This window comes from Tympanuchus pallidicinctus, unplaced genomic scaffold (assembly GCF_026119805.1).
Source record: "Tympanuchus pallidicinctus isolate F22 unplaced genomic scaffold, pur_lepc_1.0 scaffold27, whole genome shotgun sequence".
Lineage (NCBI taxonomy): Eukaryota > Metazoa > Chordata > Aves > Galliformes > Phasianidae > Tympanuchus > Tympanuchus pallidicinctus.
In genome coordinates, this window is record NW_026294744.1 from 80,585 (window position 1) to 96,882 (window position 16,298).

Sequence of the window (16,298 nt, forward strand, 5' to 3'; positions counted from 1 at the left end):
TTCTTCATTTTATAATATAAACAGATGCTGTCTCAAACAGCAGTTTGTAAGCAATCAGAGCACATAAATGCAAGGTTTGGATAACACCTATCATTCTCATGGAGGTGTCATCCTTTATAAGACTCTAGGAATGTGTAATTTTGTTAGGTGTTTGGTATTTCTGTTCTGGATGCTACTGGGAGTTTTTGGAGCTCAACATCTGCAAAAGCAAGTCTAGATTCTCACATACTTGGCCCAAGTTGCTGAAAGGCAAGGAAAGGAAAAGGCATCTTGCAAATATAGGGCCTGCAGGCAGTAGCTTTGCTTAGGCAACTGAAAATCTGTGCTCTTAGAGATACTGTCACTTCTGAAAGTATCAACCTTTCTATTGGTATGAAAAGCAAATGTAACTAAGTTATAGTTCTAAAGTATAAGTAATGCCAAGGATTACAAAAACCAGAAATAAAGTTCAGGAAGGCATTTGTGCTGTAGACTTAAGACTGTTGCATAGATAGGGTATGATAAGGGGTATCTGTGTCTTTTGTGATTCTAGCTCGACTCTACATTTGTATTTGTGTTTACCTTCTAATTATCTTATGTAACAGAAGTCTGTCCTGTTCATTCAGAGGAAGAAGTACACAAGGTGCACAGGGAACCACCAGTCAATTCAGAAACAGTTATATTGCGGTAAGTCTCTTAAAGGCTCCATGCTCCATTGATTTTGGCCTCATGCCTGTGTAGCACAGATACCTGATGCTCTACCATTGTTTCTAAGGGATCCAAATGAAGATAAGTAGAAAACTATGCTAAAGTGACTTACAGCTGTGTTCCTCTCCATGTCCTGTAGGAGAGGACTCCATTGCAGCAGAAGTATTTCTGTCCAGTGGACAGTATTTCCATCAAGCCAAACTTTGTTCTTTCTAACGTAAAGTATGTGGAGCTTGAGCTTGTTAGACAGGGCCTTGTGTCAGATCCATTACTAAGATTTGGGTTATCCATCACTGGCACTGTGCTCTTCATTTTCTCTGTGTTTGCAAATCCTTACTTCCTAACAGAGAAAAGAAACCTGCAGACTCAATGGGGACCTTCAAACGTCGGCACTCCAAACTCATCAACTCCTGTAAGTACCTTCTGCTTGAAGTGCTATGGCAGACCACTATCTTCTGTCATCTCCCACCCTTGCTGTTGGTTTTGTCACTTGGGAGCATTAGAAAGGAGTGTTTAGTGGAGGCAGTGAAGCCATAGTCATGGTCACTACATGGCTGATAGTAGATACATATGGTTTAATGTTATCCTAACAGTTTTCTCCAGACTGAAGTAGAGGGCAGATAGCTTCATAGAAAGTGTAAAAATATATGCCTCTCTTCACAGCGAAGTTGCTGTATCAGGAATACAGTGATGTGGTTCTGAACAAGGCCATTCAAAGCCAGAAGAGAGTGGATTCTTTTACAGAGGATACAGAATCGAGTTTGCCAAGCTCCCCGAGGCTACGAAGGAAAGTGTTGTCTCCCCAGGACTCATATTTGCAACGTCTGTCAGTGTCATCAAACGCATCCCTCTGGCAGGATATCCCCATGATCCGGGGCAGCAGAATATTACTCAATATGTCCCGTGATGAGCAGAAGCTGCAAGAGGTAATGGATAGATGTAATAAGGTAGATTGGTGGCTTGTAGTCAAGGAGGATGGAGGACGGTGGTTAAAGTGGAAAGCAAAAATGCCTGATGTGGGAATGCAGTGGTTGAATGCAGAGGTCACCGTGTCATGTAAGCAGTTTGGGAATGTGGTGTCAGTACTTATGAAGTAATACAATGCTGAAGTTCTGCATTGTTGGTAGAAGAAGCACAGAAATAAGATAAAAATTCTATCACTAACTTCATGAAAACAGATGTTAGGAAATTGGAACAAGAGAAAACAAGGAATTTTGAACAAATTTGATGAAAAATAGAATCTTAAATAGAAAACTGAGCTTTCTCCCACACTTAAGCTTATGAGAGAATTGACCCACATGTGCTGCAGGGCTGAGGGGGAATGAGAAGATATATGTATGTATTCGGCAAATTGGTACATGGAGTAACAGGTTAAGGAAGATTGGAGGGACAAACAAGTGGATGGGAGAACCCTGAGAAAGAGGAAAAAAACAACAGCATGTGAAACATGAAGGAGAAAAAGAACATAGGCAGTGTTGATGCTGGATAATTTATGGGAGCACATAACATAGGGGAAAGTGGAGTCTAAGAATGAAAACTAAAATTAGAACAGGTAACTATTGTTTTAAGTCATACTGCAAGCTGTCTTTCGTTCCTGAAGTTTCTCTTATTTTGTAATTAATTGCACACATCGCATACTAAAAAGTTTTCTTGCTTTATCCCATCTCCACCTAATAAGATTCCTTGCAGGCTTGCCTGGTCTGCTGATGTTCTGCTCCCTTTTTTCTTCTCTCAAGGCCAAATTTGAGTTGATAATGTCTGAGGCTTCCTATCTGCGCAGTTTAAATGTGGCAGTGGATCACTTCCAGCGATCAACAGAACTCCAGGCAATTCTCAGCAATCAGGAGCGTCAGTGGCTTTTCTCACGCCTTCAGGATGTACGTGATGTCAGTGCCAGGTGAGATTACAGCCCCTTACTTCCACATCTAACACCCTCCATGAAGTGCAAATTACAGCCTTCAAACAACTGGAAATGATATAACTGTGCTCAGAGATCATTACAGAGTCAGAATATTCAAAATGCTGCCATGTCTTAGTGGCACTGACTGCAAACAAGTAACTAGACCTCAGTCCAAACCAAATGCAACTTTTACAAAATATATGTGCAGACGGTGCAGCTGCACAATCCTGAATCAAATATAAGTAAATAAGATTACAGACATAATATGACAGTACCTGATTTGAAATCAATTAAATGTAAGTCATTAAACATAGATTTCTCTCTCCTTCTATGGCACCACAACTGTGTGCTGCAGTTTCCTTTTTGACTTGGAAGAGAAGTTTGAAGAGGACATGTTCACCTTCCATGTATGTGATGTGGCTCTGAAACATGCTCCTGAGTTCCGCAGGGTCTATCTACCATATGTAACAAACCAGACATACCAGGAGCAAACCTTCCAGCGGTTACTGTAAGTTTTTAAAATTTGTTGAAACCTTCTACAGCCTCCTGTTTGCTTGCTGCACTTCTGATGTGCACTGTTTCAAGTGACAGGCATACAGCAAGTATGATCTGTTGTACATCTGCTGGTACATCTGTTTGCAGTACATCTCCAGAAGAAAAGGTAGAAGCCTTCTTCAATTCAGTAGCATTTGGAACAGACGGTCGGAGATTCTGTAAGGCTCCTCTTTTGAGAGGAGAAAAAGAACAACTGAGATAATGTAAGAGAATAACATTCAGTAGAAATATTCTATTGAAGGCAATTGCCACAACCTTAGAGCAAAAATGATTGTTCTAGACAGTTGTTGTCAGTATGTGGTTTTCAGACTATTAAGAACCTGAAAGTGATAATTAAGAAAAGTATGGTTGCTGCCATTAAATCTAAACTGGCTATTCAAGAGTGTTTGAAATGGATTGAAAATCTTAAGGCCAGAGCATCATGAGTTTCTCTTGCTGTTGTCTTCTGCACTCAGTGGCACAATCAAGCACTGCTCAGGCTCAGTCATGAGCAAAGTTTCCTTAGGACTTCTGCACTATCATCAGTAAAAAAACAATCCTAGTTGATGTCACTGTTCGAAACAAGTCATTCAGGCATTGGGTGCTCTGGGTGCTGCTGACTGGGAGACTTTTAGTCTTACCATTGGTTTCCTTGAGTGAAGGCTCAGTTCTGCACAGAAAGAACCTTCAGAATATCATCTAGGGTATTGTGGGCACAATGGCTACTTGTGAGATACTTCTGGGCATAAAAGCTTCTTTTCCAACTCTTCAGGGATATAGAATTGGACTGTTCTGGCAGTAGATGCCACTTGCATACCATTGTTCTTGTATCTGCTGCTGCTGAAGACAGAAAACTGGATGGCAGTGGCTGTTTCTAAGACATTAAGCAACACATTAGAGAGTAAGGCAGGTGTAATACTCTTCCCAGCAGTAGCAAGATTGTGGGAGCAGCTTTTCCACTCCCTGGGTAAAGCCCCTGGAGCTAGGCCATTTGGTATTAAGAAAGGATACAAACCACAACTATTTTGTGAAAGGTACCCTTTTTGTAGGTGAGACTGAAACATAGATGCTACTTCTGGTTATTCCAGAGTACTATACCACAAAGAAGAAAGATCAAACAAGATCTTTATTGTAGTGTTGCCCTCCTATAGCTGTTAGAAACCTATACTTATTCTAACTATGCTGAGTGGTCCAGTTTCTTGACATTTCTTGCTCTAGGGCCAAAACATGACTGCAGTGACTGGCATACTTCAACATTCACTGAAATCTGGTACTCTTTCTCTGCTAGAAAGACTATTTATTTGCTCTGATGCCTGCATATGCTTTCTCATTTACTTTCCCACAGGAGTGGAAATGCAGGATTTCAACAAGTCCTGGAAAGATTGGAAAGTGATCCAGTATGCCAGCGCCTCTCACTTAAATCCTTCCTCATCCTCCCTTTCCAGCGCATCACTCGACTTAAACTCCTCCTGCAGGTTACTGCTCATTTATCAGTTTTTCTACACTTTCTTTTAATCTGACCCTTCTTCAAGTCCGAAAGTCACTAAATATGAACTAGCATCAAGCACTAGCGGGATGGGCTGCATACAGCTCTACATGCTCTGTGTGATAAGCTTGGCTAGATGCCCTAAAGCAACTCCATTGCATTTATTATGAATATGCATTTCAAAAAATAAAGCAGGCATTTGTACAATGATAAATGGGTGTGTGCTAGATCAATGCCATTAATTGGATACAGTCTCTCTTGTGAGGCAATATATTTTTGTATATTATTAGGACTTAGTTGTAACACTACAACAGTTACATACCAATGAATAATTAATTGAGTAACTCTGAACGTGTTTTAAATTTTTTTTGTTTGTTTTGTTTTGTTTTGTTTTGTTGGTTTTTTTTTTTGTTTGTTTTTTGTTTGTATTTTTTTTTTGTTTTTTTGGGTTTTTTTTGCTTCATTCTAGAAGGCACATGTTCCCTGGCTGCCCTCTGGAAGGCGATCTGTCTCTATTCTTTGCCTGCAACATTGTCTCTCTGGGACACTCCTATTAAGTCAACATGCAAGTCCCCAGTGAATCAACCTTGAGCACTTCCATGGAACTTTTTTTTTTGTTATTTGAGCCTCTTTTGGAAAGGAGAAAAGGGGTATCAGGCAAAGAATTATTCTGCACTTAAGACTGTGCTCAGAGTAGTGGTTGTCTCCTATATCATGTAACATACAGAGGATAGTTAACTCCATTTAAATTTTCAGGGATGCCCTGTTCAGTGCAGCTTGTCAACTGCATCCTGCATCTTAAATTTCTGGCCTTGTTATCTCCACATCTCCTACCACTACTTCATTCTCTCTTGAGGCTATATCTTAATGTCTCCTTGTTTCTTGAGCCCTTCTGAGAGCTCTGCTCTTCTTGTCTACATTATGAAAAATGCTTTTTCTCATGCAGAATATCCTGAAGAGAACTCGGCCTGGGTCTGAGGAGGAAGTGCAAGCAACACAGGCCTATGATGCACTTGAAAAGGTAAGGCTGTCAACCTGTTCTCCACAGCCATACACAGTTGGAGAGCTTCAGGGTGTCGGTATATGCTTTTTCTATTGACTCTCACACTTGTGACCCCTGCCAATGGCCCATATTACTGATTGTCACCTATAATAAATTACTATGTTCCTGTGCATCTTCTGCATTGAGCACTAAGACAGGACCTAGCTGGGATGCAACTGAATCTTTGCCAATAACACTTAACTCAGGATTCATCTTTCCAGTTGTCTAATCAGTGGGTTGCAAGGGAGGTAAATCTTTGGAGACCCCAAAATAGGGCACTCCCTTCTCTGCATGAGTCACCAAAGTGGTGGAGTCAGATAGTTACTCACAGGAACTATGCAAGAAGATTCATTGAGGTTTCAAATAACAGTCCAGGGCAAAATTAAACAAGTTTCTAACAAGGATAAGTCAACTACTTCAAGTCAAGATTAGGCAACTTTCTAACAACAGTTAACCAATGTTATGGGTAAAGGATACTTTGGCACTTATCAAGTGTTTCAAGGTAAATTTAGGCAATGGCTACTAAAGAAAATGAGTAAAAGAAGATCAAGAGGAAAAAGAAGGGGAGAGAGAGAAGTAGAGAAAGAATGAGAGACAAAGAAAGACATCACTGGTCCATTTCAAGGAGTTCTAGTGCTTGCCCACCAGTGCTGGAGAATAGATGAGGGGAAGGGGTGAGCTCATCCAAAGGTTGAATTCTCTAACTAGAAAATAGCAGAAAGTTAAAAGCCCCCTGAAGCTTCTCTCAGGCATCCTTTTATGCCTGCTGGACTTGCAGGTATACCATCCCAAGGTTGTAAACAAGCAAGTTTGCAACAGTAAGTTTGTAGCGAAAACTTTATTGTGGGGAAAGTAGGTCTCTTTTTTGGACAGAGACTACCCTGTTATTTCACATGATCCCATACTTCACTGTTATCAGTCTTTGGTTTGTAGTCATAGCCATGGCCTTGTTCTAAGGTGTTGGAAACCTACCAAACATACCACAGGAAGCCTGAAAGCATTTTTCACTGGTCCTTTATACCAGTCTCCTAAATGTTATCTCTCCTTGTGCTCTTTATCTTTGTCTCTATTTAGCTATCAATTTATCACTCACTTCTTCAAGAAGATCTTGCTCTTTTAAAAAAAAAAATCTCAAGGTGTTTAATACATTCATCCTTACTCTCTGTTTATTAAAGAGGCAAGACTTAATGTCTTCTGAGAGTATTTGTTACCTGCAAATTGTACTGCAAAATTAACTTTTTCCTTGGTAGCCCTTGTGCCCTTGTTTTGTTTAGTCTTCATTTGACCTTCTTGGAGTGTCACTCCCTTTCTTGTAATTACTCTGCAACTCTATACCACAAATCTAAACACCAGTTCTACATGATGCATAGCTCCTTAAAATCTGAAGAACTGCACTTGCCTTCTGCACAGATCCCAGAATACTATGGTCTGAGACAGGTGAGTAAGATATCATACATGGAATTCTGTAATTTAGTTGTGTAATTTAAGCCACCTCTGCTACACTGTCATATAGCTACCTTGTATCACCTCAGACAGCTATGTGGGCAGCTTTAAGACTGAAATATTTCTGTTGTATCAAGTCCTCAGAGTTACTGCAAAAAGCTCTGGGTTGTGAAAAATCTGGCCTGATGTTTATCTAATCATCCTCCTGTCTTTACAGTGGAGCATCAAATAAAAGCTCCATCCAAATAACTGGTAATTAAACTTCTGTTATCTGAAAGGAGAAGGAAGTCTCTACTATCCCTCCTAGTATCCCCAAGTTAAAACAATATGTATAGAATATCCTCAGTTGGAAGGAACCCAGAAGGATTATTAAGATCACAGAGACTTCTTAAGAAATTCAGATGAAAACTTCAATGAAAAAAAAAAAACAACAGTCATTGAAGGTATGGATAAGTTTTAATATGCTTGTCTGAAATTTTCTTTTTTTTTTTCCCTCAGGAGGATGCCCAAGAATTGTAATTTAATGATTCTTCATAGGTTCCTGGGAACAATACTGATTCCAGTAGGCAGTGCTGCACCTCACTATCACCTATTTTCCTCTGCAGCTCATCAAAGACTGCAATGAAAATGTTCAACGCATGAAAAGCACTGAAGAGTTGATTTACCTCAGCCAGAAGATAGAATTTGAGTGCAAGGTGAGATTGTCCATGCCCTTGGCCTTGCTCTAGCCTAATATCTTTCATCTCATTCCTTACAAAGTCACTTGTGCTTTCTTTTGTTTTCCTCCCTTGTATACATTGATATGCTGGTTCAACAGCTTACACAGCTCAATTCTTCATCAGTGCTTCCCTTACCCAAACACTTGTGTCAGAATTCAGTTGAAGGTCTCTAGACAAATTGTCTTGGTCCAGCTGAAGAAATGAAAGTATGCTTCCTCTATAGAAAGATCAAAATCCAAAATTCATGGATACTTTTTTCCTTGCATACACCTCACATAAATATTACTTCTGTCTTGTAGATATTCCCACTCGTTTCACAGTCAAGGCGACTAGTGAAGTGTGGTGAATTAACAGCGCTGGACTTCAATACTCCAAGTCCAAAATGGAAAGTCACCACGCGTCCTATCTGCCTACATCTCTTCAATGACTGTCTGCTCCTATCTCGGCCAAAGGAGTGAGTGCTTCAGCCACAGTTCTTGCTGTCCCTTCTAAAATGCATCCTTCTGGGTCTGTGCTTTAATTAGAGTCAGTTCCTTCTGGCTGCCAGCAAGTGGCGGCATTTGTCAAGTCATTTCCTAACCTTGCATTACGTGAGTATCACTTAAGTGACATTCCTGATGTTTTATCAAAATATAAACAAAACAATATAACTGGGCACTTCATTGTACAATATTTCCATTCTGTCTATCTCTATAATATGAAATGCTTTAATAGCAATTTATTATAGTTATACTCTGTATGGTAACTATGGAGTTATGGCCTGAACCATTGATTGAGCACCTGGGGAAAGGACTTGGTCAGCTCTGGGAGCGCAGGCACAGACAGCTTGGCTCCACCTCTCTTAGACCTCCTGTAAGGACTATCTGCCACTGTGGAAGGATCTCTTTCAGAAGATCCCTCCTTTGTGGAGTTTTCCCCTGTGAGCCTAATCTTTGAGACAGGTAAGCAGTCCTTTTTCATTGCCTTACAACATCTTTCTATTGCATTAGTCCCCCTGTCATTATACCTCCAGTATCACCTATCCATCTTGTTGATCTTTCTGATTGTTACATACTCAGAGAATAATTTCCTCCTAAATGATAGTATGAAGTCTCATGAATGTACAAATTAATGAAACAGAAAAAGTAGTTTAAAAAGGTGGGTGAAAAGATGGTGTTTTTATTATGCTGTAATCTATTACATAAAATCTTGACAGAGTTTGCAAAGGTTGTATTTCTACCCTTTTAGTTAAATCTTCTCTTGCCTTCTCAGATTTCCAGCAAAAACAAAGCTTATGGTGTCTGAAGCAGATCAGTAATCATTAAAAGCTTCTTGCTTTCCTAACATCAGGCAATTACATGTACTTACTTGTTAGCCTTCATCACCTTAATACTCACAATTTTTGTTCCTCCTCTTTACCTGCAGGGGTGGACGTTTTGTTGTGTTTGATCATGCTGCTTTCTCAGATGTGCGTGGGGAAAAGTGTGAGATGAAACTGCATGGAACAAACAAAAATGTTTTCCGTCTCTTTCTACTTCAGAATTGCCAGGGAAAGAGAGTGGAGTTTCTATTTCGCACAGAGACACAGTGAGTTCGCTCAAGGTTACCTTAATATGTCCCAATGCCATAACCAGTCACCTCCTATGAGCCTCGTGGTTGTCCCTTAACTACCAATATGCTGAAATATAAAGCACAGCTGCTGAATGGAAACTCAGAAATCATCCTTTTGCCATAACGAGTTCCTAATGAATCATGTTGCTCCTCTCTCATCACAGCTGCTTATAGAATACTACAATGTCATTTCATACCATCAGCCTGAAAAAATGGGAGTTTTGCCTTGTCCCACCCTTTTTTCCACTTCTTCCCCTACTTCTGTAAGGACCCACTTGCTGACCCTCCTGTGAGGATGGACATGTGCACACATACACGTGCACTCTTACACTGCTGTCCCTCACACTGAAATCTGACACATACCTGGTGATGTTTTTCAGCAGTGAGAAACTGAGGTGGATCTCTGCTTTGGTTCCTCCACAAGGGGAATTGGACCTCCTGGAATGTCCTGGTAAGACTGCTCTGCTATTATTACCAAGGAGAGTGGGCAACTTGGAATTACTGCAAGGTGGATTATCCCAGAATGACTCCATGGCAGAATATTTTCCTTTACGTAATTAAAATATATTCATGTTTTTTTCTCCTCAGTTCCAGGTTCTGTCAGTCATTCTACTTATTTTTTATTCCTCATTTGGTAGAAGATGTGTAATCTCCCATCCAATTCTCTGCTCTTCAGTGGTTGGGCAATCTTTTATCCCCTTCCTCATCTGGGCTGATACATAGAGATTTACTGTTACTTTCTTGTATACCGTTATGATCTTTCCTCTCCTATTAGATGCACCACAGGTTCAATGCATAAGGATGTACAAAGCTCGGGAAAATGATGAGCTAGCTTTGGAGAAAGCAGATATCATCATGGTTATGCAATACAGCAATGATGGTGAGCAGAATGAACGATATCTAAAATTATGGTTAGCAAGTTACTTAAGTAGTGTAAAGCTTTTAACAGCACAATCCAGCTTCAGAAGGAGCTTCTCATTTGTGGTTGTTCATCTGAAAGAATGAAGAGACTTTTTATCTTCATTAAAGAATTTTATATGGAAGCTGAAAGGGGCTTTAGGGCTTTGTTGGAGTGAGGTTTGAGGGAAGAGTAATGGAAAAATCCTCACCTATTTTGCCTCATGTTGTGTTTGTCCCCACTCCTACAGGATGGATGGAAGGAGTGAGACTTTCAGACAGGGAGAGGGGATGGTTCCCCTCAGAACATGTGGAGCTCATCTCCAGCAAACATGCACGGCAGAAGAACCTGAAAGAAGAACAACGTGTGAAGAATGCCAAGCAGCAAGTCTTCTGCAGGAAATAATTCTACCTTGCTTGAACCTGTGCAGTCTCTCTGCTACAGAGAAACCATCTTTTTTCTATTGTTTCTAGGAATAAGCACCTCTGCAAAGAGTGTATTACAGATGAATCTTTTGCCAAAGAAAGTGGGAATTCAACCGGGAAAATATATTCACTTCCTTCCTGTCACCAGAATCACAGCAGCAGAAGGGAAAAATGTTGCATGTATTGCTTGCTTTGTGTTAGTAGGGAGTGACTTTAATTGTACAGAGCAATGGAATCTGGATTCCTGGAAATGTATTCTGATTTTACCACTGGCAAGTTACTTCAGAATTCTGCCTTAGTTTTCCTATCTGTGAAATGGGTTTATACTTACCTACCTCACTGGATGTTGTGAGGCTAAATTGATTATTATTAGCCTACTGAGAGCTTTGAGTTTCTGAGAAAGAAGGCGCTAAGCACAAAGCACAACATAAGATGAGGAAAATTTTCCATTTGAATATCCTCTTCATGTCTTGAGAGTATTGATCTCCTTTCTATAATTTCTACTTGGAACAATGGATCTATTTGATCATACACATCTACTGTTTTCTTTTCTTTTTAAAAGGTACAGATACAATGAAGCGCTAAGTCTTAGCATGCTATAAAGAATCCTCAGTAGCATTAGAATACACACTTGAGTTTTAGAAAGTTTTTGGAAGTCACTGTTAAGATTTTCTGCACCTTAAGAAGTATAAAGCTGAATTACAGAATTGTAGGAGCTGGAAGGAACCTCCAGAGATCGAGTACATCTCCCCTGCAAAGCAGGTCCCCTACTGCCAGCTACACAGATAGGTGTCCAGGGAGGTCTTGAATATCTCCAGAGAAGGAGATTTCACAACCTCCCTCGACAGCTTGTTCCAGTGCTCCATCACCCTTACCATGAAGAAGGTCCTTTGCATGCTAGTACGGAACTTCCTATGCTCAAGTTTATGGCTTTCCTGTCCCTACTGACTGCTGAAGAACCTGTCGGAGTTCCACTAAGCCATCTGAAATGGCCCTGTTTTCTACTCTACCTCCCACTCAAAGTAGAACAGTTACTTTTTATAAAGATCTGACATGTAGGTACATGCCCTGTACAAAATAACCATGTCTCTAGGCATTTGGAATGAAGTTGCATTTTCCTGCTGTCCTAAATATTACAGCTGATATGATACTGCATGCACCATTTTGCACACTTGTGGTAGACACTGAGATATTTTGCCACTGTAGATAAAGTCAAAATATGTGCCAGGGACTCTGTTGTATTTGTAGAACTCTCCAGTTGTAAGTCCAGTTTACATGTAGTCCTGCTTTTGTGCAGAACCTGTCTGAGCACATGCCTTCAACTGTAAAATATTGTTGCTGCTGAAGTTATGTTAATACAACATCACGTATATGAATCAATACACCAAAGAAAACTCTGTATCTTTCTTGCATTTAATATATTTAAAGAATTATCTTCATATTTCCAGCTTTCCTTTTGTATAACATTCTGCCTTTACAGAATCACAGAATGGCCAGGATAGGAAGGGACCTCAAGGATCGTGAATCTCCATGCCCGCTGCAACAGACAGGGCCACCAACCTCATTTAATACTAGACCAGGACCCCATCCAATCCGGCCTTGAACACCTCCAGGGATGGGGCATCCACAACCTCTCTGGGCTTGCAGCACCTCATCACTCATAGTAAAGAACTTGCCCCTGACATCCAACCTAAATCTTCCCTCTCTCAACTTAAAACCATTTCCCCTTGTCCTGCAGTATCAACGCTTTCAGACTTGATTCCCCTCTTATTTGTAGGCTCCCTTTAGGTATTGAGAGGCTGCAATGAGGTTACCCTGCAGCCTTCTTTTCTCCAGGCTGAACAAGCCCAGCTCCCTCAGCCTGTGCTCGTAGGGGAGGTGCTCCAGTCCCCTGATCATCTTTGTGGCTCTCCTCTGGACCCTCTCCAACAGCTCCATGTCTTTCTGGTACTGGAGGCTCCACACACTTGGACACAATACTCCAGATGGGGCCTCACAAGAGCAGAGTAGAGGGGGACAATCACCTCCCTGTCCCTATTGGCCATCCCTCTTCTGACAGAGCCTAGGATACCATTTGCTTTCTGAGCTGCAAGAGCACACTGCTGGCTCATGTTAAGTTTTTCATCTATCCAGACCCCCAGGTCCTTCTCTGCAAGGCTGCTCTCAAGGACCGCTCCTTCCAGTCTGTATGGATGCCTGGGATTCCTCAGTCCCAAGTGCAAAACTCTGCACTTTGCTGTGTTGAACCTCATTAGGTTCACCTGGGCCCGTCTTTTGTGTCTGTTGAGGTCTCTCTGAATGACATCCCTTCCTTCCTTCCGCTGTGTCTACCACACCACTCAGCACTTGCTGAGGATGTACTCAATTACATCATTGATAAAGATGTTAAAGAGCACTGGTCCCAAGACAGCACCTGCGGGTGCCGCATGTTACCAGCCTCCACCTGGACATAAAACCATTAATCACCACCCTCTGTCTGTGGCCTTTCAACCAGTTTTTTATGCATTGAGTGGTCCACCCATCAAATCCACATTCCTCCAATTTGGAGATAAGGATGTGGTGGGGAACCATGTCAAAGGCCTTGCTCAAGTCCAGGTAAGTGACATAGGTCACATTTCCCTTGTCCACCAAGCCATCACTCCATCATAGAAGGCCACAGATTGATTAAGCATGACTTTCCTCTGGTGAAGCTGTGCTGGCTGTCTCGGATCACACGTTCATTCCTCATGTGATCCAGCATGTCATCCAGGATGATCTGTTCCATGATCTTCCCAGGTACAGAGGCGAGACTCACCCACCTGTAGTTCCCAGGGTTCTCCTTGCTCCCTTTCTTATAAATGGGAGTGACATGACCCTTCCTCCAGTCATTCGGGATCTCACCTGACAGCCATGATTTTTCAAATATGATGGAGAGCAGCTCAGCAACAACCTCAGCCAGCTCCTTCAGAACCCTGGGTTGCACGCCCCATAGACTTGCATACATTCAGTCTCATGAGGTGGTCTTAGACTTGCTCAGCCCTTACAGTGCCCCCCATGGTGATTTACCATCCTGGTCCCCACCTAGAGGTTTAGGGATGCAGGGCTCAGGGACGTGAGAAATACTGGAATCCTGGCCACCAGTGAAGACCAAGGCAAAGAACTCATTCAGTACCTCAGCCTTCTCTTCTTCCGTTGAAGCCAGTTCTCCTTTTACCAAAGGAGGTACACTCGCTTTGGCCTGTCTCTTCTGGCCAATGTACCTGTAGAATGTCTTCCTATTGTTTTTCACATCCCTCTCCAAGTTCAGTTCTGCCTGCACCTTGGCTTTCCTAATCCCACCTCTGCAAGTCTGGACGGCATCCCTCTATTCTTCCCAAGTGACACGCCCTTGCTTCCAGAGCTTGTACACACCTTTCTTTGCCGTCAGCACACCCAGAAGGTCCTTTGCCAAGCCATGCCAGTTTCCTACCTCCTCAGCCCACTTCCTTATTCAGAGGGACGGAGAGCTCTTGTGCTCTCAGAAAGGCATCCTGGATTCTTTACCCTTTAATTCCCATGGGCACTGTAGTATAGCTTATTTTAGCCTATTTATGTCAGTAATTGTAGCTGGATTAATAAATAAATAAATAAATAAATAAAGTTTTCATCCTAGTAAATTCATGCACTTCTCCCATTAAAACAAAATATAAAAAAAAGTCTGCTTCCTTGATTTTAGATTTTCATATTAAATGAGAGTAGCTGACTATTTTCTGAATATTTTCAGAAATATATTCAGTATTTTAGTTTATTTTTTCCATAAACACTCCTTTCTAAGTTAAGTACAAATTGCTATACTTAGCAAAGTTAGTTAAGAAAACTTGCTTTACTAGCCATGGTAATGATTTCAAGAGACTTACGGTGTAAGTTCGTGAATGTTCTGGAATAGTTGCTGCTGCAGGTTTCCTAGTGGTATTAGTCATCAGCATATAAGGATAAGCTAAAAGAATGACCTAGAGAACATGGGATTTGGACCTACTAGTAATGTGGAATTTTTGAGCCCCTCACTAAAAGAAAGATACTGAGTTACTAGAATGCTTGCAAAGAAGAGCAGCAGAGCTGGTGAAGGGACTAGAAAACTAGGTATACAAGGTTACGGAACAGGGCTGTTTAGTCTGGAGAAAAGAAGACTAGGGGAAGACCTCTTAGATCTCTACAACTACCTGAAAGAAGGTTGCAGCAAGGTGGATGCTGGTCTTTTCTCAAGTGACAACTGATGGGGTGCAAGGAAATGGCCTCAAGTTGTGCCAGAAGAAAGTTAGACTGGATATCAGGAAGTTTCTTCACAGAAAGAATAGCAACACATTAGAACAAGCTATCTGATGGAAGTGGTGGAGTCACGGTTCCTGGAGGTATCTAAGTGATGTGTGGATGAGATACTTAGGGACGTGGTTTACTGGTGGATTTGTAGGGTTAAATTGATGGTTGGACTTCATGATCTTAAGGTTTTTTCCAACCTGAAAGTTTCTAGGTTTGTCTTTTTAATTTACGATCCAGACTACAGTATGCATACTTTTCTTGCCTAGAAGAACTGAAGATGATTCATAACTTTGCTCAGAGCAGAAGTAAAGCCCTATCTCAAACTACATAGTGACATAAGAAAAGTTACAAGCCTCACCAAGATCCACAGATGTTTAAAGATCCAAAATATCTACTAATTCAAGTCTTATGAAATGTAAAGCGATCACAATCACTGATGTTTCAATCGTGTCTGTGTAAGGTCATCTTTTACAAGCAGTCCCAGGTGTATCGTATTTTATCAGCTTATTCTTTGTTACCTGTATCTTGGAAAGAAATGCTATAGATATTGCCAATTTCAGTTAGAAGTCATCTTGTTAACAATGTGTAAACCAAGAATTCTTTACTCTTTCAACTTCTGCTCTCAAGAACAAGTGGGCATATTATTTGTTAGTCTTCCAAGGTGGTTTTTAAGTTAAACTGTGGAGACACTATTTGTTGTGAGGGATAGAATGCTTATACTGTTTAACTATTTGTATCAAAGGTTAACTTCTCCCTTTTAAAATACACACATCCTGTTGTCATGATTTTGTTTAGGAATATTTAATTATCTACTTGTGCTTTTAAGTGATTGTATCCTGTTTTACTTTGCTTACATTTCAGATAGTTCTCAGCTTCTCACTGTCTCTAATTAACTAGTTAGCTGCAGCACCATCCTACCTCCAAAATCCATAAAAAATCTCCACTGACTTGCTTCATGCTTTTTGAGACTAACTTTGTAAAAGCCAAGGACTTGTTAATTAAGCTACTGCAATTCTTCTCAACAGCTCTTAGCACCTTCAACTGTACATTCAGTTGATCAGAATCAAGTTGACAATCTTCTGAATCCTATTAATCTTAAGTCAGGATCTCTCCCTTACATTATCTAAGAGGGCCAGCCTGCCTTCCCAGAAAATTGATATTAAACAGGCATAGGTTAGAGCTTATCTGCTCCTTCTCTACACTCTGCTTATAAGCCAAAGAAGGTCCACTGAACAAGAACACTGAATGAGAAATGACCTTTAAACATATGTCAGCAAGATCTGGGACTCAAACACCATG

At 41.0% G+C, this 16,298-nt stretch overlaps 1 protein-coding gene across 3 annotated transcripts in view; it reads left to right on the forward strand.

The window, feature by feature from the left end:
- The window catches only part of LOC128084460 (uncharacterized), a 41,064-nt gene extending 29,809 nt beyond the window's left edge, over positions 1-11,255 (forward strand). Inside the window, exons 3-15 of one of the 3 annotated variants that reach the window (XM_052690526.1) lie at positions 606-666; positions 1,035-1,099; positions 1,351-1,613; positions 2,424-2,584; positions 2,943-3,095; positions 4,467-4,596; positions 5,554-5,628; positions 7,698-7,787; positions 8,111-8,265; positions 9,216-9,377; positions 9,782-9,852; positions 10,177-10,281; positions 10,550-11,255. In XM_052690526.1, the coding sequence (XP_052546486.1) occupies positions 606-666; positions 1,035-1,099; positions 1,351-1,613; positions 2,424-2,584; positions 2,943-3,095; positions 4,467-4,596; positions 5,554-5,628; positions 7,698-7,787; positions 8,111-8,265; positions 9,216-9,377; positions 9,782-9,852; positions 10,177-10,281; positions 10,550-10,704 (1,646 nt within the window). In that variant the 3' untranslated portion in view covers positions 10,705-11,255. Of the gene's footprint in view, positions 1-584; positions 667-1,034; positions 1,100-1,350; positions 1,614-2,423; positions 2,585-2,942; positions 3,096-4,466; positions 4,597-5,553; positions 5,629-7,590; positions 7,788-8,110; positions 8,266-9,215; positions 9,378-9,781; positions 9,853-10,176; positions 10,282-10,549 lie in introns of those variants that run through there. The other 2 variants (XM_052690525.1, XM_052690527.1) reach the window with 2 other exon arrangements.
- Positions 11,256-16,298: the final 5,043 nt, after the last annotated feature.